General features: G+C 42.4%; 1 protein-coding gene and 1 long non-coding RNA gene across 7 annotated transcripts in view; one reads left to right on the forward strand and one right to left on the reverse strand.

Annotated features, from left to right (window-relative positions):
- The window catches only part of LOC107217284 (Down syndrome cell adhesion molecule-like protein Dscam2), a 62,824-nt gene that overhangs the window by 10,836 nt on the left and 24,650 nt on the right, over positions 1 to 27,338 (reverse strand). For all 5 annotated transcript variants that reach the window (XM_046740242.1, XM_015654759.2, XM_046740243.1 and 2 more), the window contains 7 exons: positions 25,135 to 25,455; positions 24,565 to 24,726; positions 18,660 to 18,809; positions 8,864 to 9,189; positions 7,873 to 8,122; positions 3,104 to 3,248; positions 4 to 266 (listed from right to left, as the gene is read on the reverse strand). In XM_046740242.1, the coding sequence (XP_046596198.1) occupies positions 4 to 266; positions 3,104 to 3,248; positions 7,873 to 8,122; positions 8,864 to 9,189; positions 18,660 to 18,809; positions 24,565 to 24,726; positions 25,135 to 25,369 (1,531 nt within the window). In that variant the 5' untranslated portion in view covers positions 25,370 to 25,455. The remainder of the gene's footprint in view (positions 1 to 3; positions 267 to 3,103; positions 3,249 to 7,872; positions 8,123 to 8,863; positions 9,190 to 18,659; positions 18,810 to 24,564; positions 24,727 to 25,134; positions 25,456 to 27,338) is intronic.
- Positions 11,200 to 13,654, forward strand: LOC124294553. 2 transcript variants are annotated; one of them, XR_006904433.1, is made up of 5 exons: positions 11,200 to 11,408; positions 11,630 to 11,762; positions 11,843 to 12,087; positions 12,378 to 12,809; positions 13,167 to 13,654. It is a non-coding gene; the product is annotated as an uncharacterized LOC124294553 (long non-coding RNA). The 2 variants fall into 2 exon arrangements; XR_006904434.1 differs by having other exon boundaries at positions 11,846 to 12,087.

Raw genomic sequence — 27,338 nt, forward strand, 5'->3', positions numbered from 1 at the left:
TACTTTTTTCCCACGTGATACTGGCGATCGGAAAACCAGCCACTGGACATTTTATAATCGTTGTTTCGCCAGCAACAGCTGCATAGTTGCCCATCGGACGGACGTGCGGCAATCCGTAGATATTCAGACGTGCCGAGTGATGAACCTTGGAGACACGGTTCGATGCCGTGCATCTGTATTCACCGCCATCTTCCACGCGAACTGCACTGACATTCACGTGAGATATGACGTCACCGTGAACGGTAACGTACTGGCCAATTACGAACCTGTACATATTTACGATAACAAATCATAATCTGGGCTTGAAACACTGATCTCTATACTAACAGAATGGCTGACTAGCGTCCTCGGCCTGAGTCGATTAGCAGCAGACGAAATCGACAACAGCTTTTCAATAGCCTCAATGGAATTAATAATTCACGTGGTTCGCTGTGTAGTCGTTGGTTAAAGTGACAGAACCATGTGACTAAACCTGTTTCTGATAGGCTATCAACCACATGATCCGTTAGTTTAACTTCGGATATTGCAGCGCTAGTGTCAATTTTTGGGGCTTCTAACATGGAGACTACACAAGGAGACCGCACTCCATGTAAACAGATATCTGCCTAAAATAAGATGGCACTAGCGTTCCATATGCACCGAAGGCAGTGGAGGGAGTATAGGGCGACAGTTTCAATTGAAGACTTTCTTCCAGTCTTATTAACAGATTATCAATTAATCGATCTTGGGCATATCTGTACCCAATAAAACTGCAGGACAAAAGGAACGCTAGTGACTTTAATGGTACAAGAAATAAACTTAATGTGTATGAATATTTTGTGAAGTTTTTTCAATTCTTCCACTTGAGTTCGATCTCCTTATGTAGTTTCCATGGCTTCTAAGGTCAGTGACTCGGAATTATTGGGTATGAATAAGTGAGCACCACAAGCGGTGAGTAAACGAATCCGTCGACCTAAATTTCACTTGAACGATAGAGCAAAAGAAACTTAGTATACGAAAGAAATAAAATGGCGACGGCAAAGTGAAATAGCACAGTGATAATTTCACGTAGGTACGGGATAGACAGATGCCGCTGGAAGCAATAACGAAGTAAGCTAGAAGAAAATTGGATTTCAATTTTCATACAACGGCGAACAACATCGACCTTATCCCTCTGGCTCCGGAAACTTTCTCCGCTGTTTTTATATTTCAATCCTAACTTTGCAATCGTATACGATATCAGCTGTCTTTGAATACCGTCTTGATTTTAAATTAATAGACTCATTTTTGCGCACACGTGTTCAAACACGATTTTACTGATTGCATTTTTTTTAGTACCGAGAGAAAACGTCTCTGAACGTGATCAGTCCGTGGTTCATTTGAGCAATTCAAGGTTTCTCTAGCATCTCATTGATTGAATTTACTCGCCGTCCCACTAGGATTATAATTGTCTCCAGGCTAGACGATGAAGAATGCATTAGTAATCCTACGTCAAGTCTATATTTAGAGATGGGAATGCGAGGATCGATGTGTCTCTTGAAAGGTTTGAAATTAACTATTTATCGGCTATTTCTGAAGATTATCCGGGGCCGCAAACAATGCTTCGCTCCACCATCGAACCTAGACACAGACTCTGCACCTTCATTCTTTAGTTTCTATCCATTGTCTGGAGCTTTAGCGATTCCCGGGGGTATTAAGAAACACTTTCTATCTAAAGTTAATCATCGTCGTTAAGTTAGGATCAACTTCATCGAGATTGATACCCTTCATTCATATTTGGATTAACAAAAATTGTGTAATATTACAGGACTAGTGACATTTGAATTCGAGCACACGAATTTTACGCAAAGTAGAAAATAACGAGCGAGCTTTCAGGAGAATTACTCTCCAGTCTCGAAATGAGATCAACTGAAAATGATGAAATTATCATTTTTCGATTATTTCTAATAAAAAATCGCGTCTCATTAGACTTGAGACGAAATCGATTATGTTCACGTAGACGTACTGGCAGCAAAAGGGTTGAGAAGTTCTGCGTGGCAATCGTTTAATTAATCCGTGGCGTTAATTAAAGAACTCCTTCATTACATGTCGAATTAAATGACTGTCTCTTATCACGACCTATTTGAAAAAGGTCTCAAAGTGAAGCAAGAGGTATTCAAATTGGAATTAACATATAGATGACGACAGAAGTCCGACGTCGGAACGCTTTACCGAAACAATGCGCTGAAACAATTCCTTACATTCCTGTTTCACTAATTACATCTCAGCTACGCCAACGCGGCTCTCCATTTCCACATTTATTGCTTTCGTATCGAAGGAACATTTCTTTTTTGAATAAACAAGCAGCGTTCAAAAGCACGTTTCAAACTGCAAACTCGACACCACACTGAACCATCATTCGCATTCCCGCTTCAAATGCTTTCCATGTTTCACTCCCTCTTCTACACTCTTCACCCTACGGCGGTTGAAGAAGAATGGTAGTATCAAAAGCTCAGCGGTTGAAACTAGTACGATATTCTTCTTCCTAACGTGAAGTTGAATAATTATTTCCCCTGATTTACGGAAGTCATGAACGGCTCAAGATATAAATTAAGCTATGCAGATCCAGCTAATTTCCAGGCTAAAACTTTAAAGGCTTCGGAAGAAAAGCCAGTCACTAAACTAAAATTACTTCTTTTATCCAGCAGCAAAAAAAAATACGAAACCTTCCTACCGAGGGTCCGCAGTACCCTTCACAAAATTTGTTTTTCATGCATCTCACTGAATACCGTCAACGAACACCCTAAGGATGTAATCAAGATTGCCGATCCTTTCATAACGCAATAATTGATTTCATAGTTTATGAAGAGTTCTTTTTGTGAAGGCGTATTTTTTCTCTATTTATTCAAAAGTTATTCGTTAGTGCACTAAACTCTTCTTTTCCATTACATGAATACTTTTTCGTTTTGTTTCTGTTACCTCACTTTGAAAACTGTTACATAGACAACTAATGAAGAAAGAAAAAAAAGTACAGCTAAGGAAATTATTTGTAAATCACACTGATTAGAGTCAGAGTTGAGTTTTCATATCAGTGTTCTATTAAACCTCGAGAATTGGAGGCACGAGTTGTGAAGTATTTTCTTACCTGTCGTTCTGAGGAAGAGCAAACCCATCCAAAGTCCAGGTGAAGTGGGGAGTCGGATTTCCTGCTGCTATGCATTTCAGAGAAACGGATGGTCCCGGCTGTATTGTCTGTTCGATAAACTTGTAAACCAGCTGGGGCGAGGCATCTAAACAGAAACCAGTATAACAAATGAAGCGATCCAACGGGCTGAATATTTTCAAACAAACGACTTCTCCTGTCCTTGGACGAAGAGAAAGTCGTCTGGAGGTGTGGCCGCGTCATATCAACCCTTATACATATACGGGACGTCCCTTCAGGTTACACCCTCGCCTCATATTCGTCGGTCGGTCTGTCAGCCCTCCGGGACCACTTGACGTAACACGAGAATATTATGCAGCACAGACGACGTTTAGGCAACATCCACAAGGGGTTGGGTGTATGGAGCGAGTTATCGATCTGCGGTTTGACGCCTAAACTCTGGTACTGCCTCGCGAATTAAGCCCCAAAATTACGCAACGACGCACGGCTGGATGTTCGTGTAATGTAAAACACACTTTCGGTCACTTTGTCTCGTCAAGTGCTCGTCATTCACTAGACTGCATCACAGCAATAATAATCGCAATTATAAACGCAGGATTAGTGAGTTAGAGAAAATGAGGTCCGAAGATGTCATCCGGGTCCACAATTCTTGGTCCATTTTATCATTATCGTTCCCGGTGACGCCGGTTTTTCCTATTAATTATCATTGCTATTTTCATTGTCGTTGTTATCCAAACTTGGAAACTCTTTACGGCGTACAAAAGACTGTGGCGTATTCTAAGTTTGCAAAGATTCTAGATTGAGACCGGACTGAGTTTGTGAAAGGGGGAGCCGATTGTATCGCGGATAATAATTTACCGTGATCGTCGAAACTTTGATTGTGTTTAGTACACAAAAGGTGTATGAGGAAGAGCTTTGGAAAGTCTTGGTGGCTACTGATCACGAAGAGGCACGAGGAAAGGGATTATCCCCAGCGCCCGGCCTCCTTTTCAATCCATTAATGCAGAACTTAGGTATCGATCCCCGAAGATACGCCTCTTGGATTCATATTATATTCATTCCAACTATCCGTGAAGACGTCTGTTTGAACAAAAACTGATGCTTCATATTTCCGGATATACCATGCGATCCACCGAAAAATCATTTATTTTACATATCCTGATGGAGGAGGATATCCTTTCTGTCGACGCGGTGACACCGCTTTGACGCTGATAAGGTACGTCAAATTATGGGGTGACCGATACTATCGATGCTATAGAGTCTTCCGCGTTCTTAATCCTCGTTAATTTCGAGTTACACGCGTCTCGCTGTAACGACGTAAGCATAACTTGTTGACCGACGACTTGACCATCGTTGTCTTATTGATTGTATAGACTTAGTGCGTACTGTTGTAATTAATTTGCCAACTATACAAGAGTATTCATCGTTCCGGGATAAAGGAAAGTCCGCCTTGGTTCGGGAACCGTAAGATGCTTAGACGTGACGGGAATTCGCAAAGTCGTTGGGAAACGGCACCCATTAACTTCCCACTTCGAGCATCACGTAAAATGGTGCCAGAGTGAGAACTTTCAAACTACAAACCATTAGGGTCTGATGCTCTCAACTACTTCAGCGTACCAAATTTTCAGTTTACGTTGTGCTCCGTGGAATGTACACGGAAAAAATAAGATTACTTTCCTTCCCCCAGTTTTTCTTTAAGATGATAGCAGCGAACGATAAGGTTTAGAATTCATAGAATTAGAATCGATGCAATGTTGGCATTGGTCTGCGTTGCCTTTTCCTCGGCAGCCGATCGAACGCCTGAATTTTGGGTTTGAAGATGGCAGCACCGAGAGGACTGCAGGAACGTTGGCGCTATTTGTCTGCGCTATTTCACCCTGACGTTTTTGCTGTGCAGTTCTTTCTTTAATGCGGACCGCGACAAAGACAAATTGTATATATTTATTTAACGAAACGTCAGTGTGGCGTACGCCACTCGAATTGTTACTTCTAATTCTCTTTTTTCCCTTTCTTTTTCGGGCTTTCGGTGTTCAAGCAGCCACACTAAAGTCACTCTGCCCTCCAGATCATCCACTTTTTGCTCAACCGACCTAAACACCCGAAAAGTCAAACGATGCTCGACGAAAAAACTGTTCATTCTTCCTCCTTTCTTGCCTCCCTCGCCGAGCAAGGATGACTTCAGGGTCACAGTCAAAAATGGGTGGAATCACATGGAGGAAGGTTTCGGATGGATCGAACTGTTGCCCCTCTGCATATACTGCCGCTATGACTGTTGAACCGTTGTATTTTTGCCACAAGGGTAATGAACGTTCGGTAGAAACGGAAGCGCGGACCCTGGATGAGTCCTGAAGGAAATTGGATCAGTGAGATAGAAGCGAATAGGGGATTTGTGCGTTTTCATATCGGGTAAGGTCGTTATACCCTTGGAATGGCCTGTTGCGGACGGCAATGAAGCCCAGTGGCATCCTTTCCCAGATTCCGGCCGGATATCACAAAGTATAATCCGGCAGGAGAATCACGTTTCACCAACTTAGGGAACTCTGGTTTTCTTGATTATGAACCAAAAATGCTTGTTATCTGAAACGCTTTTGAATCAGCTATTCCAACTTCCTCCGTCACGACTTCGATAGGCTCAAGGAATGAGTCGCAATTTTTGAACTTTGCCTGCGGTGAACACCTCGTGCGATGAAAAAAGATGAAACAAAATGCTTACGGAGTCGATGTCCCACCTCCTCGTCATGCATAGTTTTCATGAGACTTCCTCATCTCCGAGGGCATGGTTACGAAATTTTTAAGCGACCTTAAGTAAGGAGGGTCACCAACTCAATTTACATTAAAATCTCAATGATAACCGAGGAGGTGGTGGAATAATTAAATGTCGAAAGGAAAGACAACGCAAAAGTTCAGTTTATAAAGTGAAAAATGGCAAAGAAGCGGAAGGCATACATTTTGATTAGCGAGTAGTGTAAAATCTACTAGACAAAAAAACAGTGCAGTACGTAATCATAACACTAATATTATTGTGTCGTCTAATTCGAATTCTAAATCATCAAGGACAGTTGCCGTAAAGTCATTGCCAGGCTACGAACACTGAAGCTCGCACTGAAATTCAAGCTGATTCGTTTTATTTCTCAATTAAAAAAACTTGCATGATTTCTAAGCGTTGAGTTGACTTTATCCGGTTTCTTTGAGAAATCTTTGTAGCCGGATATACATGATTAAACTTTATTACTCAAGTATGAATATGCATGCCTTTTGTTACCATTTTTAAGTCACCTTACTATTGTGCGTCACTGAAACCGCATGTATTCTGCTGATTCCATTCTGATCATCGATTTATGCACTAAATTTTAATCTTATTTCTCCTTTTGCTACTTCATACAATTATATTAAAATATTAATCATGTCTTTGTTATTAAAATCATATTCATGAAAATTATATTCATATTAAGATTTTCGTTTATATTGCTGCGGACTATGAAAGTTAATTATCGCCCTTCGGTGTTTCAATCGTGTTGTGATTTTGCAAATATTCCTAACGGTAAAGTTATAATAATTTCAAACATCGTATAAAGTTTGAAATGAAATTTGCTAAATAAATACTGGGACGTTATGGGTATGTATGTACGGACACTGACGTACACCCTCACAATGCGAACTGAGAATTCTTTTTTTCACATGGTTATGAAGCGGTAACCCGAGTACGTACGCATAGGAAAAGAGGGACGTTATACAAAGTCCAGCTGTCATATTTTCAAGAGAAGTCAGCATCGCACCTTTTTACTGATTCCGATGAAAAGTTAGAATTTCTCACTTGAGAGAGAACAAGAATATCCTGGTCGTTGTTTCTCAAAATGCGTTATTTTGGCAAGGCCCGGAATTTCCTGTACCGAATGATTCTCAGGCATGGATCTGACTGCGGATGTTATCATGTTTCGTTATTCTAGCGACGATTCTTCTAATATTCTCGACAGAAACGATCGTCCACGTCTACTTAACGTTCTGCGTTATATGCTTCGTACTCATATTCAATATCGCTTGGGGCGTCAATAGTGTAGCGCATTTTTGGGGCAGTTGACCGTACAAGAGATGAAATTTTACTTTATACAACAATCATACTCAACTTTGAAGCAGTACTACAAATCAAAAATTTAATAACAGGTATCCTTTATGTGGCATGTGTTTATAATTCAGTGAATAATATGAAGAGAAATAAATTCTTCCTTCACTTTCTTACTTCTATCTCTGTTTACCCCAACCTCCTACCTCTAATGTTTGACATTCCACTAAGTAATAATTTCATTCCTGAAGCCGTGAAGCTGAACCTGATTTTAATATTCGCTCTCGTGTCTTGAGAGGAGCTTTAGAACGTGATTTTCTCAACTAGTCCCAGGACAATACTTATATCTCTCATTTTGCTTCAAAAGCTCAATTATCCAATCACTCTTTTCATTGCTCGCCCTTTATGAAAGAGAAACAGTTATTGTACTAGCCAGGTTGTATAATCGAACATCATTTGCCATCCTCATCTGTGCCCTGCATCCGAACCATGTAGTTCGTTCTCGCTTCATTAGCAATGGCCAAGATTATGCGGTAACATGACATGCCACTTAATTTCGCGGAAATCGAAGGCACGATAAATCCTTCAGCTGATTTTTGTTCATCCCGCTGTTACACAGGATTCCATGAATCTTTGACACTAATTCATTCGAAAACGAAAGATGTTCACCATCCGGATTCACTACACTTACCTCCCAAACGCAGCTCTGCAGTCGCTTGCACCATCTCGTAGTCGTTTTTGGCAAAACACTGATACATTCCGCGATCATCCCGGCTAACGCCAGTGATGTGGAGGGTCGAGCCACTGTGACCAACGACTCTGATCCTGCTGGAAGACGTGTCCCTCAGCGGGAGACCGTCTTTGGTCCAGGAAATGACGGGAGTCGGTTGCCCGCTAACGACGCATTGGAATTCCGTGTCCTTACCAAGGTCTACCGTGATCTATTCAAGAAAAGTGTCGTGTAAGGGCGATATTAGTTTGACGAAGTTTGTGTAGTCTGCAGGAGTTCAGGATTGATCAAGCACCGCAGGAGTGAAGCCCTCGAAAAGCCCCTCATCACCCATCCCTAAAGTTTCCAGCGTTTAAACAACGGCATGCAAATTTCTGTCCCAGACAAATCGGTACATCGGACTCAGAATTCTAAAGCTTTTCACGTTTAATACGAATCAGAGTCAGGGATCCGTTCAACGATAGGCCGAAGTACCTGGAAAAAGTATGAATGTTAAGTATTGAAGCTTTATGTATTGCAAAATTTCCCATGTATTATCACTCCGGAAGTTGTCTGAACGCTGTACACATGAATATCATGTTTTCCTCAATAACGACATTTATTGGACATTCTACCTAAGCTGAAACCCGGTCAGGCAATACAAGCTATATCTGAACACCGATTTTGGCAACATTTGTATACTGTTTCTGTACGATTGCATTACGTTCTTAGTTCCTTTTATTAATTATCACTGACCAACCCGAAACAAAATTGTTTTGGCCCTGGGGCCCCGAACCTGATTCATATCTGGCAAGCGGTTAACGTGACGAACACATCTCAGATTTGATCACAATCCGGTGCCAAACACTGCTTCCCCTACCGGACAAGGACCATCAAATTGAAGTATCTTGTTCGAGCTGATAGGGAGTGAAGTGGGACCGCAATCATAAGCGAATCGACGAATATCGCTCACCTGTTGAGGTGTTAGATGAACCGACAAGCTGCTGATGACGAACACCTCGAGTTCCACCCTTTCCGAGCCAGCTGTATTATTGGCGTGGCAGACGTAGCGACCCGCGTCTTCGGTCCTCGCCGATTGAAGCACCAAAACGCCGGCTCTAGCGTGGACTCGTTCCGAATTCCCCACCACCTCAGCCCCGTTTCCCTTTTCACGAAACCAGAGATAGTTAGGGGGTGGAATTCCCTGGGAGATGCAGGACAACACGGCTGTTTCCCCCGTTCGAACAGGCGCCGGGCTCACTCGTTCGTTAAATCGAGGTGGTACCGGGTTACGGTGTTCTGAAAACAAGAATTCACACGTTTATATCTGTCCCTTCGACCAGAGATGATCGTTTTCCCCGAAGGGACCAGTCGAGCCAATGATTTTCCCGCACGTCTTTGACCCGTTACCACAACGTTCAAATGATACCCTAGCTCAGATTGCAGACTGCGTCCTCCTGCTCGCCACCCGGTATGTATTAAGCAATTACTCCCCCTCTGACACTGTGTTATCCAGCTAGGCGGATACAGGCATCCTCTGGCATGTAATTTACCAGGTTCCGGCGGTAGCGCTGATGGTGTCCACCTCCATTTTCCTGCGTTATTCCAGTAGAGATAAAGAAGCGAAAGAGAACAGGTGCACCCGTTCTTCTTCATCAACGACTTCTGCAGCCACTCGTACAACATTTAACAGCATTTGCGGAAGCGGAGAAGATGAGGAACGACTGTAGGGATGTTCGATCTTTCGTGAAAAATCGATCTCTGGATCAATTCGGAATCAGACGTGTGAAAATTGATCTTTTCATGTCACATGTCTCAAAAAATCCAAACCCCAAATTAAGCGCATGATCGGAAGTTATAGTCAAGCGAATAAACAAAATCCAAACCTGGAGACCCGCCTCGAATGAAATATGCAGCGCGGGAGCCGAATGCACTTTCTTTTCTACCTTGACTCTCTCTCAGTAGTACAAAGATTTTATGGATCATGAAACGTTGGAGAATTGACTCAAAAGATAGATTTTTCTCACCAAAAAGATTGATTCTACGGAAGATCGATTCAGAATCGAATATCCCTAAAGACGAGGGTCGATTAGGTATATCGGTTCAGAATGTCGGGGATGCGAGAGTTGCGTGGCGTCTGCTTGTAGACACAAAGCGTCCTTTCACTAATTGCTCTTTGAAAATCCTAATGGACATGGAGTGGTTTACATAATGGGTTTGGGAATGCGCGTCAGGCGTTGTTGAGTCATTGCAGAGGAAACTCTCTGATATCTCAGGGTGTCACACAATCTTAACGCTGGCGATCGAAGGACCTTCATCTCCGCGGTGTCCTTGCCTCATTCATGAAGTCCTTCGCCTCACACTTATACGACTCCAATGAAATGAGTATTGCTGGAATTGAAATTCTCCTTATATGCCGGATGGTTGAAAGATTCTCTTGTTTCCTGTGAGACAGGCAGCAGAACAATGATTGTGCGAAATTAGATTCGGCTAAGTATTGTCCGACGTTACTTCCTCGTAACCAAATTTCCGTCTTCGCGAACAAGCTCGTTGTTCCACGAACAGTACTGCGTAGTTGGTGCAAGGTAAGTAGGTGGTACCCATTCATAAATCCCAATACGTTGTCGGGCTCCGAAGATAACATCCGGCAAACAGTTTCTGATTCATTTCCCTCGTCTTTTGAGTTAAGAGCCGCCTGTTACAGAGAAATATTTTAACGTACTTCTTCATACATTAACTGGCTTGCCTGACGACGCTGCAGCTGCCAGTTCGCGATACCACCGAAAGCTTCTTAAGTCGGAAACTCGTGTGTTCGTAACTAAACCTGTACTTTGTTCGTAAGTAGCTTTGAACCCCTGAAAATTTCCGGAACAGTTGTGAATGGACAATATTTACACTAGCAAACGGACGGGTCAAAGTTGCACCCACCTCTCAGTCTTTGCACAATATTTCGTCCTGGTCTCCCGTTTCAGTGTTTAAAGTACACGAATAGCTACTCAACTCCGCGAACAGTGATCATTTCACTCTTTAACCATATAGATGGCAGTCGTGTTTTACCTACTTCGTTGCGAATTACAAAAGAGGAGGCTCGTTAATTTCAAAATAACAAAAAAAAAAAAATCCTAATCAGCTTGCATTATATTTTCGCAAACCTTAATGGTATAATGTCCTTGCTGATAAAACTCGAGCACTAATCATTCAACTGGGCAAATCGTCAAGCATAGGCCATTAGTAATCAGCAGACTGTTTCGTGACGCGTCGTTGCTCTTTGATCAGTGCCAATCAAGCTTCGTCCATGTTACGTAGCCAGCGTTGATTGAGCTGTTACAGAGCGTGTTTACGAGCAGTTTGCTCTTCCAGTTGGATTTAGGCTTGCTTACGAATATTTGAGAAGGAAAGGAACAGCATCGTAGTGAGAGAAATCTTGTACCTACCACCACTGGCAAAGATGCGGGGAAATGAGCCAAAACTCTGTTGCACAGTGGTTTCTAACGTCTTCACGCTACCTTAAAGTCTACGTCAGTATGTCTTAATTAAGCTAAAACTAGAAGCATGTAAGCCCAGCATTAACCTAATGAGAATTGAAATTTAGCATCCCTTTAAACATCACGTCCTTTCTATAACTGTAATCTTGAAAATGCACCCGTGCCAGATTCGTACTTTATACGGTAATAAGGACCCGACAAAAAAGTACAAGTGATTCTGAGTGCAGATTCTAAAACGTGTATAACTCTAAAAGGTTTATCGGAGGAAATCCGGCCAGGAAAGACTGCTGTGGAAAATATTGATCCTCTTGAGAACTTGAGAAAATTTTTGTGAGTCCAGTTTGTAATATCCGTTGGGAAGAATGCGTAACTGAACGGATGAGAAGGGTACGCATGAAATAAGCGAGTATTATACACACGAGACGGTTATGGATTTGAAATGCATACTAACGAAGCATATTCTTTAGCAGTCGAAGTAAAACTTTCGGTTCAAGTCTCTGCCGCAATTCAAGAAGTTTTGAACGCTCACAAAGAGCATTTTTCCCCAGGAAAGGATCCGCAAGAGGCTTTACACGAGATTAACCTTTGGAGTGACTTGCAGATGGAATTCCTCTGCCTCACTAAGCAGCCAGGGTAAAGCCAAATGTGGGTACGCCGAATAAAACACCGTGAAATGGGACTCGGCAATCTGAATATTTCGTTTCATTCACGGGTATTTGCATTATTTCAACAATATCACCTTTTTTTTATTTCAATTCTATAATCACGGTAATAAATTCTAGATCACGATGCATAAGTTTTACCACAGAATGTACAAAATGAATTACAAGGTTTTTTTCAGCACATGGAAATGATTCCACGCTTAACGAAGCTGGGCATGATTTCTCTAGCAGAGCGTCGCGACGGTTTTGTTTTCTTTGTATTTTTTATCCGCACCTCTGTCGCTCTTTAATACGACTCGACCTGACTCGCCTCCGTTTTCACGTATTATTGTAATTTCAGCTGATGATATATTGATCGCAGTCCTGGCCACACGTACCACCCACGCGTATATATTCCCAGGCTTTGCATACATCGCGTCCGGTTTCGCACGGTCCAGTTTCATCATCCGCCATTTGCGAATTGTAACGTGTGATCAAACGAGAGATGAGAAAAGAGTGCGTCTTTCGCGTCAGTGGTTTGGATTAAGTGGGGAGATACCTTTAGCCGCCTAAAAGAAAACGATAATTTTTTTATTCCAAAAAATGTTCGTATAACATTTCAAGAGTCTAAATCCCGTGGCTTAGAACTAAATTCGCAGTCCTTCTTGATGAGGGGCGATTAGTTCGTCAGCAGCGCAGAAGCTCAATATCTTCTGAAGAAGCTCGAAAGCCCGAACAGAGAAGCAAATCCAGGAAAATGAACTTTGCGAAGAATCCGAGGGCGTGATTGAAGGTATTGACGTCATACAGTTTTTACTTAACAAAACTTTAAACGCGTTTTTCTCAAAACTACATTTTCAAAACAGGCGTGACACATAGCTAAAAAACTAATCCACCGATTTCGATGAAACTTAGTGTACATCTTCCTAACTTTATTATCTAAAATATGAACCTAAATGTTTGTGAGATTAGATGAGAACAAAGAAGTATTATTTTATTGCAAAATGTCGACATTTTATGATCAGAAAATTCAACTGTTTTGTTTCCAAGCGTACCATTTCATCAATTTTCAACTTTTCTCACTTTTTATAGGTTCATATTACGCGTTTGAGTATTATTGACAGAACAATCTTTGTTTCTTTCGTTTTAGATTAATCCATTCAACGCCACACGACACCCCGTCGGATGAGGTTCGCCGCAACCCGAACAGAAGACCGTGCCGTATCTCCGCCTTTTTGAAATATATCAAAAAAAAAAAATACAATATAGTTGCGAAAAGTAACAAAAAAAAAAGTACGAAAAGGTTAAAAATTTTGAACAAGTCTTTCCTTGTAAAAAAACCATGAAAATCAGTGATTTTTTCCTTGCTTAAAGGTACTCCCCCCCCCATTAAGCGAGCTGCAGATTACTCATCTAGAAATATCGAGTTATGGATTTTCATTCTCGTTGCAAATGACCATTAGGCTTTGCCAAATCGGTATCACTATTATTACGTAGGCATAAGACCAAACGTTTCGTTAAAAACTGTTCCACCCTAAACTTGTTAGCAATTGCAAATAATCGAATGGGTCATAAATATACGAGCCTTCTTCTTATATCGGTGAAAAAGGAATTGATATTGTATGTATGGGTAGTGGATCGGCTGATAAATTACGAACGGAAAACCTCTACTTGTATACTCCTGCCTGCCCGTCGTTCAGCTCATAACAAATGGACTACTCCGCACGCCACGTCACTTCCTTCCACGTATACTCCCCAAAAAGTTTCACTCTAAGCGAGTTTTTGCTAGAGAAGAGCTAGCTTAAGCTAGATTATACCTACTTTTTTACCTCCTGCCGTTTCAGCCGAAATAATGGATCCCGAATCGCGATTTTCTTCCTTCGGTGCTGGCTGTCTATTACAAAATTATTAACATCACGGGGATGGGAAATTTCTCGCGGCGAGGCATAACACGAGATGCTTTCCGACAGGTGGAAGTGATGTTTTCCCCACGACGCGATCAAGCAAAGAGACGAAAGAAATCACCATCCTCTGGTTGCAGAGCACCTTATGCCAGAGTGTGAACACTTACTACTCCCCTCCACACGTTATTCGAAAGGTTTGGACCAAAGCGATACCACAACAATGGGACAAAATTACAGAACATGAAATTTTATTTCGTAGCATTCTTGATTTCAAGTGGCGCTTTCTAGTGTACATGTTCAAGATAAAATCATCCATGGATCGAATAACACGGATGAGATCATTCGTACGTGTAACAAAGCATTACTGTTATATCAGCATTCGAGAATGTGAGTATAAAAGTAATTCATCGGCAGAGGTTGCCACAAATACTGAATTACCAACTACTTTAGTGATAATATAAAATGTTCTATAATGTCTATAGCGGAAATCATTATTATGTTGGCTACAGTTTGATCCAAGCCCAGTGAATAATTCGTTCTTGAAATGGTAAAGTTTCCACACCCTGCCTTATGCCGGCGTGGATGACACCACCGGATACGCGCAATCGATGGAAATACCGGCTGAGCCCAAACCTTTTCTGGACCCGTTAGCGGACAATGCTCAGTGCCTCGACAAGTGGGCGGCTCTTAGGTAGTTGGAGAAAAAGGAAGACAACGATTCCCATGAGAATGCTGAGTTGCACTTGCGGTGGTTCCGCAACACCGCATGTGGATCATATCGTACGCATTGCAGCAGGGAGGTAGTGCATGACTGAAGACTTTTCGTCGTCCTTGAGCGAGAAGAGGAGTAGGTATCACTAGCTTTACGCTTCAGGAACGGTAGAGCACCATGAAATAACCGTCATCAGCATAACGTACACACTTTACACTCTTCCTACAGTCTTTACTTCGCGGAGTGGTTTTCTGGAGATGGGGTTTTTCTCAGTAACGCTTTCAGGCTCTCGTGTTAGACCGGAGTCCTTCACTGCTGAAGTTCCCGAGTGGTTTTTGTGACAGCATTTTCCATCGTCCATTAAGAGGGAATTTTCAGGATATTTCTCAATACCATGCAGTTGACGAAGATGTGAAGATTTGTTACATACAAATCAAAAATGATCAATCAGCTTATGCCTTATCTCACAATCAGATCCAACTTTTTCCCACGTCCGTAATTCAATGGCCATCGATCAAACCTGTTGCTTTGTTTCTATCTCTAACCGTAAGAGCAGCAGCTCTGCTTTTGTAATAGAGAAGACAGATGACTAGAGTACTGAAAGAGGTCGTCAGGCGAGAGTTTATTATCGGGGTTCAACTCGCATAAGAGATTATCATTTATGCCACTAATCCATTATTGATAAAGTGCGAGTGATATACAGGAATGATTCTGCTGTATATAACGTGATTGGACTCGGAAACATGATACCCAATAGAAAATGCACGAGGAGCTTTAAAATGACGGGCGAAGAGACGGTGATGTGTTTTGAGAAAATAAATCTTCTACAGCATTCATGACCTTACGTGCTAACACCAGGATGCCATCATGCTCGTGATCCAGTCTTCTTTTACAAAGGAAAATATGTCTTCCCTGCGTCTTCGCGTGGCTTCCGCTTTCACGTTAAATAAAGACTGCAGTCAACAACAAGTATACGGTATACATGTATGTATACGCGGTAACAAACAATCGGCAGTGCTGAGTTTTGTATTGTAGAGTAAGGCTTGGAGAATACATGTATGTTTCTCGGCGAATCATTCATCTGGTCGGATTTCAGAACTCTACAGCCGTGGAGGAGCTTTTGATGGGAATTCGAGACAAAATACCGACCTCATCTCGGAGCGGAAACTCGTCTCCAATTAAGGCTCTGCTCTTTAGCACCTGCAGCTGACAGTGAAACCTTGTCTTTGAACTAAGGCTGACGGACCAATACCATCTCCGTATCGACCTGAGCGTTGGATAAAGCCGGGTATAACTTTCAGACCATGTTCGCAGGATGCTTCTAGCCTTTTTCCTCGTCACGGCCAGTTTGGTTGGCTAAGATCCCAGACGATGAAAGCAATATCGCATTGTTTCTTGCCGATTCTTCGTTCTCATATAGACGAAACAAGACGCCAATGTTGCCTCGTCGAAGCCAAAAGTAGAGGGTGGCAAGCCCCGCAGACAAGAGAATGGCGGTAGTGGACGACCGTCTGATCCAATATCTCTTAAAAAATTTTGGTTCCCTCTCAACCACCGATTAGCGAAATGCTCCGAGTTGCAATGGCCGGAATTCCGGTCTCTTTGGTGGGCGGAAAGTCTGTCTACTCGTTTGTTGAATTGAATTGAGCATTCTTAGAGCTATTCGGCGTTGATAATACCCCGGTGGAGTTCAATCTGGGATTCGTAAACCCATCAGAACTTTAGATTGGTTCAATGTTTCCACTCTATCGCAGTTCTTTGGCATTAGAGCCGGCAGAACCACTACAGAAAAACAGTTGGATTAAAGGCTGAACAAAGGCAAAAAATACCGAACCTGTGGAATGAATTAGCTGGAAGCTTCAGGTCTAGCCGTCAAGCCCGTTTTGACGTGTAAAAAATTTTAATTGGAAAAAAATTGGGTGAATGTTGTGCCGACTGCTCCCAGCAAGCACTCGACACGAAACATTAACCCATTTCGTCCGAGCCACGAGAATACCGGAGGGAATGTGTAATCTCCACCTAGCCAGCCCTGGACCGCAATAACGCTGCTTGATGTCTCGAAAAATAACAAAAGTCGAGGAAAACGAAACAATACGCGTGGGAACCCACGGGCAAGCCAATGGAGGCCGCGGACCATGTGATAAGCGATTATTATTTCGAGTATGCCGAGGTGCTCATCCCCCTCTTGCCTCTCTCGCACTTTTCCAGTCGATCCCATATTCGCCGCGGTCCTGGATCATATAATATGCAAATTGACTTCAGTTGGACTACAAACATGAATTCAGTATTTGAACTCGACCCTTCAGGTGAAATTCGGGCTTCTATGCGAAGAGAAAAAAGTCATCGAATCAACCAAGCAAATGCAGTTAGAGGAAAAATCGTTGCTCGAGCTATGATTTTGTAAAAATGAATATACCGTGGTTACCATAATAAATTCTTACAGGTAGAATCGAATAGACGAATGTTTTCAACGTCAAGATTGATTTAATTAGAAATTCGACAGTTCGTACCATTGTTTAGTAGCACCAACTCACGGTCAGTATACATGGTCGAAGCAGGTTGCACCTGCGGTTGAATGGATGCCACCGCTTTAATTAAATATTCCATCGTCATCGTACAGAATATTATTTTTAATAAAAACCACGTCAAATAATTGTTGCGATTTCTGCTAACAACAAACATTCGGTCCCGCCGACCATAGTTTATTAAATTCAGCGAAAGATCACCTCATTCGACCCAATCTTTTGTTCACTCCAATGATATCAAACTAAAGTTAACTCGGCTTTACCATTATTCAATCAAATTGTTTTCATTTCGATCGAGAAAATTGATTCTTTTGTCATTTCGACACAATTTTATAATGCATAAGTTTGGCCGACGTGAACACAGAATTTGTTAGATTGTGTGAGTGTGAGTAAACAGATTTTTGGTCAATTTGGTTTCTGTAAATCGACCACTACCTAATTATCGGTGCAGTGTAGTCCTATTTCTGCATCTGAACTTTGCCCAGAAGGATGCCTATCGAGTTAGTCGGAAAGACAAATATCATTTTTGGAGAATAGGGTTATTTTTTATGTTCTCGAATAAGGTACCCTACAGAATGACGTTCCCCTGACGAACATCAATAACGTCTTTATTTCGGTTTCGGAGTTGTTTGCTCGACCACACGAGTGGATTTTGTGTTAATATTATTGTTATTTTTTCAAGTGAGAAAATAAAAATTTCCCCGCCTGGATGGCGAGAGGGAAGGTTCCGTTTACGAGGCACATCCGTTAACTGATACACAGAGCCCGTCGAGGGCTCGGAAAATGGCGAGATCCACCGCCAGGAGAAACTCCGTTTCCCACCATCGGTGCCTTGTTGTTTTCCCGGCGGTGTCATTTTTCTCTCGCTACACTTCCCCCATTATCTGGCAGTGCCTTTCTCGGCTCCATTCGCCGCGCAGTAGGACTATCTGCTCCCATCAGCACGAGCGCCGTGCTCCGCAAATGGAGCCCTCCTTCAAACTACAGACTTCGCCACCTGACACACACACACAAACACAAATACACCTTGGATATGTAATGCCCGAGCTAAAGGGATCTTCAGTTTCAGTTTCATCCACCTTCCTCCTTCTTCCTTGTTAAGACATCTGATTATTCCTCATTATAGTGTACCGTAACCTAACCTAACCTAACCTGACCTCAACCACATCACTTCGATCGAACGAACGATTGGAACGAAATTTCACCGAAAGGGGATCAGCTTGAGACGAAGGAACGAATTCGTGGGTTATATGAAGATTAATTTCACTCCAATATCGTTGTGTAAACTGATAATCCTCCTCGACTGCGATCAGCTCTTCTAAATCACTCCCCTCGGCCACTATTCAGACGCACCCTTCTCACGCCTTGCAGCTAGTTGCAGAATGCGTCCTTTGACCCCTCGAGGGGTGTCGCCATAGCTTATTGCCCCGGGTTCTCGATGTCGTAAATTCTTGGACGCCTGTTCCTTTAATTAAAAGTCTTTACCGACCGTCGGTACTCACCGGTCACCACCAGGCGTGCGTACGATGAACTTTCGACCGTGTCTCCGGTCACGTGATGGACGGTTCGGCATCGGTAGCTCGAATGTGCATCGGCAGTGCTCACCGCGAATATGAGGAGCTCTCCCGTCGGCAGCATGTGGTATTTTCCATCTGTGAACAATAGTTAATTTTTCATTATTTACCGCGTTGGTATCCTTGAACTGATTTTATTTGGATATGAATAAACTTGAGTAAGCATTTCTGAGTTAATCTCTGTCATATTTATTGCGATCTGACCTAATCAAGTAGAACTTCCATTTAATTCATTGCGCGTGAATGTTTCACAAAGGGAGAGGGAGCGGCTGATCTAGTTGGATGAATGAGAGTTTGTACTAAGGTGAACATTCGACGGGTTTCGGGCTTTGTCATGTTGCGAAAGACGAGATATTACGGATAAAGATAAAAGCATCCAAGTCCCACAGGATTGCTCAACTTCTTCGGGAAATCTGCTCTCTAGCTTCTTCTGCGCTTCGCCATCGTTTAACCGAGTTGGTGAAAGTCTGATGAGTCCAGAAGAAGACGGCAAAAAAAGAGAAAGCAAAATACGAGATAAAAAAAAGTGTGTGTGTCAGCTCCGACGCACTACTGGAGTTTACTCCTTACGAACGATAATTATATAATATTGAATAGAAAAAGAGGGTAAATGAACGCATCTTCCAAATTGATAAGAGAAACAAACATATATCTGTAATTATTCGGATTATTTATATTACTTCAAAAATTTCCAAATTTTGAGTGCATATTTGTAATAAGTGACCGCAAAAACCCCCGAGTACCAACTTTCGCTCTTGTCAAACGACTTTTTGCGTTTTGGTCCGCCATATTGGATCCGCCGTCTTGAATTTCTAACTTTTGAGTGCGGATTCATAATCAGCGACCCTGAAAACCCCCGGGTACCAACTTTCGCTCTCGACAAACGAGTTTTTGCACGTTTGGTCCGCCATATTGAATCCGCCATCTTGAATCCGCCATCTTGAATTTTCAAATTTTGAGTGCAGATTCGTAATCAGTGACCCCAAAAACCCTCGAGTACAAAACTCAAGTCAATAGTAAGTAAGGAAAAATGTTTGCCGCTAACTGTTAATATAAGTAATGAAAATAATATATAAATATAAAATATATTAAATCAATCAATCAAAAATAATAAAAACACTAAATAGAAGATCTAGTTGTTCGTATTTGAAATGTATATTATTCATAAATGTAAACGATAAGCTTACCAATTAACCGCATCCATGTGTTTTTCGGATTCTTCTTCATTATCATAAATCAATTTCTTCCATATTTTCAAATATCTTGATGTAATAACGTCAGGTCTTATAAATTCATACGCAGGCACACAACACACACGTACAATTATACGCACATATTCAACTCTCAGACGAGAGGTAATGAACTATACAGTGAGACTACAAAGCACCGCACAAAGAGGAGACCCCGAGTATAGGATACGCTGTGTAATGTATTCCATCTCATTCTTTTGCACGTTCGATATATATGTTTATCTCTTCCTATGACGCCTCAAGTTTTCGTGTTACACTTGATTTTACTCCTCATATAATTTCCGTAGCGGGCCCTATAACTCAAATCGTTTCTTAAGGAGTAAACTCCAAAAAAAAAGAATCCACCGGAACAAATAGATAGAATGAAAACAAAGAAGCGTCACAACTTTTCTTATTTCTTATCTCATAATCGCCGCATCAAAGAAACTTCAAATCTCTTTGTAACTCCCCTAATAGAATTGATTTGCACACCGGACTTTAATATTACCGTGTACCGATGAATTCCACACTTCTCCAGCCAGTCGTTAACTATTACGGTCACGTTGTATTTTACTTCCATATCCAACTAGGCGTGATCCATTTACACAGCCTGCACTCTCTTCCATCATAGCTGTCAGCATCTGAGATTGAACTTCAACGAGATAGCTGAAATTCGAAGTCTGTCCCCTGAGCTCATGGCAGAGAGCCGAAATTCGCGCCCTTCGCACCCGCTTGATAATCCCCGTGTTGCTATAAGGCGGAGGCTGTCTGTCTGATCCTAAGTTCTCAATTTTGGCGGATATTCAAAAGAATGTCTTCTCGTGTAGCTTATGAACCACGACATACCAATAATTTTGTACTTTTCCATCCATGCAGCAGGCAGCAAAAGTCCAGAACCAATTTGTCAGACTAGAGAAAAATTGTATGTGTGTAATTTTCTGTTAAAAAATATTCTCCAACCGGCAGACTCGTAGCGTACAAACATGTGTGAATAAAAGTATCCTCGTGTTAGCAATATTCAACGTGGCGTGTTATAAAAATTCCACAATGTATGCATACCTGTATCTCGAACCCCATTGCCCACGAGTTGGTACGATATAAAAAGGGTTGCTTCATGATGAGCGGAGGCGGTAAGAGGAATGCTCGTTCAAATTGCTCTCCGTTTTACGTATTTGAATTTTTTGATTGGAGTTTTTATTGGCGAGCATAAATATTATACACTCGTATAAGTGAGCTGGCAGAGTAGACAAAGCGAACGAAATTTCACGAACTAAAATCACCGTATGTTTTTAGGCCCATTTCTCACAGTAGATTCCATCTTCAACTGCAGGTTATGCACGATAAAACGTCTGCGTTTTTTCACAACCACGCATACCTACACTCTGCGGATAGCCTCATCGCGTGCAGAAGATCGCTGCGGTCCCATCGCAACAACAACGTCAATATCTCGCTCCTCGTCCGTCTCGTCCGTCGCCTCCTGCCGTCAATTCAAAAACACTCACGGTTCGAATATTTGTTAAATGCAGCCGCGACGTGATCGCAGTGCCATTCATTCACGTTTGCCCGAATGCCGGTGTTACTGTACGCCTCATCACCGCGTTGCAGACCCTCGAGCTTCCCGTTTCGCATTGATTCGTGTTATCGACTCACGTAAGGTACATTGGCCCAAGCCTCGATTGGTATCCCGTTGAACACGCGCCCCATAAAGCATCCGCTTGACGCCTCATCACCCGCTCGACGAAGGATCGTTGGAATCGATCCGCGCAGTTCTGTACCCTGATTCGGACTGTCGGAAGAATGCCCCTTCAATTTTGTCAGCTCTCAAAATCAGCGAACGAGTCGACGATGACGCGGAAGAGTGTTCAAAGTCATTTCTTCGACCGGAGAAACGCGTTCAGCTTTAACCCTTTGAAGCATACATTTTTCCTTGCAGCCGACTTTCTCGAAACTGGGTATTTAAGGATTCTCGAGGTCGCTGATTTCAAAAATGGTGTCAGATCTGAGATATTTTCAAAAATTTTTTTTATATTTTTAATGCGGCACGTTGAATCCGTTATTTTGAATCCTGAAATTTTGACGTCGGATTCGTTTCTAGCGACCCCAAACCAAAGAACACTGAGTTTCATCTTCTAGTTCCCATAACCTCCCCACAATTACATTTATTCTGTAAAAACAAGAATTTTCAACACTTTGTTTATTTATATCGTTCACTATATTCCCGGAATCATCATTATCCCTCTTGAAACATCAACATTGACATCTTAGAAGTCCAATTATGCTACAAAAATGAGATCGATATCTTGAAATTGAATGTAAATCTTTAATAACCGATTCAAAAAGGTGTCTAATATATGTAATGCTGTGCTGCGAAGGGTTAAGCGATTCAAACTATGGCTTCAATGCAGCCGTCAAAAGGAGGCTGAAGACTAGTAACGAATATTTACCGTGCTTATTAGCAGAAGTGCAATTGCTCCGTGTAGATAATGGGAAAATAGTTGTGTCAACCGCGGAGCTGTGAAACTTGCAGTGCGGAGGATGAACAAGAAACGAGCATAGCTGGCTAGTAGTGAGGCAATGATAATGGTGGACATTTGAACACAGCAGAGCTGAATTTGCATTGGGAGTTTAGTGCCTGATGTTTGAACTGCAGTTTCGGGCGAGGCGAGAATGTCTGCGTTGCGTTTGTGTGCGTGGATTTTGGTGTGTGATGCAGAATGGGTCGATTGAAACTTTACCAACATTTGATGGGCGGCAGTAGAAGGAGAGACTGCGTCAGTTACAAAGGAAGAACAGATTTCTGCGGGCGAAACTTTTCTCCCGACAGTTTTCACGGTAAAACGCAGAAACGTTCAGGACTTTTCAGCTCCTTTGTTACAGTTGAGATTAAAGGCTTTTGTTCTGAATATTTCTTCAAACGTTGGTTTATTTCAATAGCGTTCAGATATCACAGATGGAGGTAGGAGGCAGTCTTAAAAGGTTTCTTGTCGCGGATCGCTAGGATTGGATTTTTTTTTCAAATTCAGCGCTTGTCAAATCCCCCGAGAATGAAAGCTCCCCCTCCGTCAGCAGCTCAATATATCTTTTTAACCGTGCTATCGGATCACGAGACGCGATAATGAAGAGTCGAACTTTTGTCACACTTTTCGCTCGTTCACTCTTCACCTCTATAGACACCATTGGAAACTGTCGGAACGCTTATCAACTCGACTCGAATGTTCTTTGCGGATGTTTTATACTTCAGCTCTTCGCGGTCGATTGAAAAGTTAGTCGACACCAATCTCCACCTTTGTGCAACCGACAAGAGACTGATGGCTACTTTTTCAAGTCAGCACATAAACCCCCAAAGCTCTATCTGAGACTTTCTTTAATTAAAGCGTGAATCGCGCTAGAAACGGATAGATGTATCTCGAAATTCGTGGAACGAGGAGCGGCGCTCAAGGCACGCGAACAAAACACCCCAGGGAAGTGGAGGAGCTGTATTCCAGACTTACCAGGCCCTTATTACACTTCCCAGCATTAATGCACGCCGTTGAATTCGCTGAGCAGCAGCGCAGATGCGGCTTTCCACACTCTTGAACGGTGAGCTCCGCCTATCCCGGTATGGATATAACAAGTTTGCAGTACACGCACTTAAAAATTGGCCCCTCTCAACCACTAATTAACCACGATATTTACTCGAAACGTATCATTCCGACTCTAATTCCATCCGAGCCGAGGTCAAAAGTTTCGCATATCCTTTCGGTTTGCGCAAATCCGCGTTCAAAAGAAATCTCTAAGCGAACCCACCGTTTCCAAGGTACCCGGAACCGTCTTTTTACAGTGATGACAGCACATGGGGCATACCGAGGGCAAACTTATCCTCTTCAGTAGGTCAACTTATGTATATGTTGCTAACTCTTGCAGGTGGTTCGGACGTACTAAACAAGGTCTTAATTGGCTCGAGAGACGGATGGAAGGTATGCCCTCGTAGAAGAGTGTCATTTCAACAATCTGTGCATCGTTAGAGGTATTCGAGTTGCTGTTGTAGCAGAGCAAACAATTTGGTGTCAAGTGTACAATGCAGTGCCAACAAATCGATGCTACAAATCCGCATTGCAATTTTCCGTTGCGAGCGAACCAGTGAAAATATTGACTTCACATTATATCGATATTTTTTTCCTAAACCCATTGTTTATTTATTTCCTTTTTTTAATTTTATATTTTTAACAACCACTTTCCAGTACCAGCGTGGAATTTTCTGGAATTTGTAGTCGCGCACGTCATATAACGCATCAAATCAAGATGGCGTCGTTAATCGATTCCGCCTCACCTCGACATATTGGAATGATGACGTTATCCTAACTCCCTCCCTCCTCATCTCTCCCTTTCGCCCCTTTCCCCGCGACTCGAACGCGCATATTAGTAATCAAAATAATATTCAATAAGTCTGTATTACTATCTGCACTGAAGTGGATATTCATCCTCTTCATCTGTTACCATGATGCAAAGTCAGAAGCTTCCGAATTTTCACACAGAGTAAATGTTTGCTTTGTAAATCACTGTCAAACTCAGGGTAGGCATTAAATAATTGCTTCACACAGTGAAAATTTATATGTTGCACTAACCGTTTTTTGGTTCCGGGTAAATGTTAAAGGCGGAATCTTGCACCCAGGATGTAACAGCAACGTATTCTTTGACGAAGGTCGGTATCTCGCACCTCAGGACTCCCGTGTTTCCAGCCAGAACGTAAGTGTCGCGTACTTGAACCTCGTACTTTTGCCGGACAACTGTAAATCCAGGAAGCGGAAGATTTGTTTATTCGATTGACGAGAGTGTTGACCTTGTCATAGATGCAACAGGAAAAACCATGGAGACTACTTAAGGAGACCGAACTCAAATGGGTGAATTGTCAAAACTTGTGAAAGTAATCGTACACGTTAGGTTTATTTTTAATACCACTAACGTCGCTAGTATTCCTTTTGCACCCAAGTGTCATTGGTTGCAAGGATGCCCAAGATCGAATAATCGATGATCCTGTAATGTGATTCGTAGAAGGGTTTCACCGCCACCTCATACTACCCGTACCGTCGTTGGTGCAAATGGAACAGCAGTGTCATCTTATTTCAGGCAGCTACTAGTTTACACGAAGTTCGGTCTCCTTATGTAGTCTCCATGAGAAAAAGCGGAGGACTTACCGGCTCGGACGCTAATCTCCCGGCCCAAAACTCGTCCAACACTATTCGAAGCTTGGCACCTGTACATAGCCGAGTGGACGTCATGGCGATAGCTCTCCGCCCCAAACGGTAGAAAGTAGATTGAACCGTTCCTGAGCATTTCACGTATGTTTGGAATCGGCAGCACGGGGGCACCGTCGCCCATTAACCAGTCGATCCTCGGCGCTGGGCTTCCGTGTGCAGAACAATGCATCATTGTACCACTGTCGTTGGCAAACTCCACCGTCGATCGTGGCTCCGTGACCAAGACCGGTCCTTGACTGTCCAGTATCACTCCTCGTCCTGGAACAGACACATTTGGTATAGAAGGGTAGAGTTTAGCTGATTTTTTTCTCAAGCTTGAAGCAATTACCCCGTTACGTTGGGTTGCGATATAATCCCCAGCAGTAATTATCCCCCATTTCGAAGTAAGCGGTCAGTTCGATGTTTCAGATTTATGAGCTTACCTCGCGGTGGCTTGCATGACTCGAGATTAATGCGCTACCATAAATTTAATGGATGGATTGACGTGAATTCATCAGTGGTACTAGATAATTATCAGAAATATAATATGGTCGTGTCTAGCTTCTCTTGCGCACAATTCAAAATTGTACAGTAATGTTCGTTAATGGTTGCCCAATGGCTCGCTATTTTTTTGGATTGAAAACTGAAACGAGTTTTCTTTCTAAAAAAATTGTATGTGTATATGATCAACGCATCGTTTTTTTTCTCCTGCCTTACGTGTCCCTATGTTTTGATTTCAAAATAATAGTGAGCCACTAGGAACCCATTAATGAACATTACCGTACCTATAGAATTGGACAAGGATGTGAGAGTCTTTGATTCTTGAGTGATTCGCCGTTGTTTTATACTCTCTATCAGAGGTTTCTTGTTTGCGGCTTTATATCTGACAATCAAAAACGCTTCACTAAAAATAAAATATAACGAAGAAATACATTCGTGGAAGGGCTTTATCTTCTTCTTTGTTAAGATCTCTTTCCGAGTGTCTCTGGCACGCTTCTCCGCTTTCGGGTGATTTTCCACAATCCAGAGAGAAGCTCCTTTGACTGATTCATCGCCATCCTGGGCATTTGCCGAAATATCAAAAAACAAGCCCGCTCTTATATTTCTCTCGCTTTTTCCCCATGCTGTCCGGGTCCTTGATACGGACACAAGACGGATGGTTGTTCCTGGCCCGCTATCTATTTTTAAAGGTCAAATCGATCGGAGGCGATAGAAATATCATTCGTCTCGTCACGTGCAGAAAACCTTCATATGTTACCCGTTACATGGTCCAGAATAATGCGAAAATACCGGTGTGCGTTCCTGTAATTTGTTAACACCAAGGCTAGCTAAAATTACGACATCAGACAAACGAAATCCTACGTTCATTACTACGTGTTTCTTCTCTGTCAAAACATACCTCATCCCCCACGACAAACGCCACCAGACCACATAATGCAATCCGCCTCGCTCACAGCTCTTAAAGGAAGACTCTTGACTCTCTCTAATTAAGATCGGTCCTAATTAGCAACCCGAAATATCGCGTGGCACATTCCGAAACACTCTCAATTGATCCCTCTTCCTGCAATGTCGCGATCATTTCGGGGAACATTTTAAACGGCCGTAACGGCCATATCCATCAAGCTTGCGGAAGTCGTCGTGGAAAGCATTTGCTCACGTGTGCCCTTCGTGTTCTCCCGAGCCTCCGTCCGAAGACCATATATCGTCGAGGTCCAGGGTGATCTGTATTCAAGCACTGAGCAGTGATTAATTACAGAACCGCGTTCTACTGCGTCGCCCCGTGGCACGGACAGCATCAACATCAGGCCAACACTCAGATATATTGGATTAGCGAGCTTATATGGTAAAGCCTGGATTCTATACGCTCCGTGTAACTTGCGACACGTTTCATCCGGGTTACGCTCGCGCTACCCTTTCATGTAAATGTCCTTCTCACTGTATTCAGAAAACCGGAAGAATTCTGCTGACAACCCTAAGATAAGTGCACCAGTTATCGACACGTCTAGATCCAATTATTGACGCTTTTATTTTCCAAAATTATAAAGTGACGAAACAAATTGTGAATTTCTTGCTGACTGGAACCAATTGCTAGACGGCTGGACACTACAAATTTATTTTTTGATAAATTTAGAACAAAGGATCAAACAAGCACAAACAAAAAC

This window comes from Neodiprion lecontei, chromosome 5, assembly GCF_021901455.1.
Source record: "Neodiprion lecontei isolate iyNeoLeco1 chromosome 5, iyNeoLeco1.1, whole genome shotgun sequence".
Taxonomy (NCBI): Eukaryota; Metazoa; Arthropoda; class Insecta; order Hymenoptera; family Diprionidae; genus Neodiprion; species Neodiprion lecontei.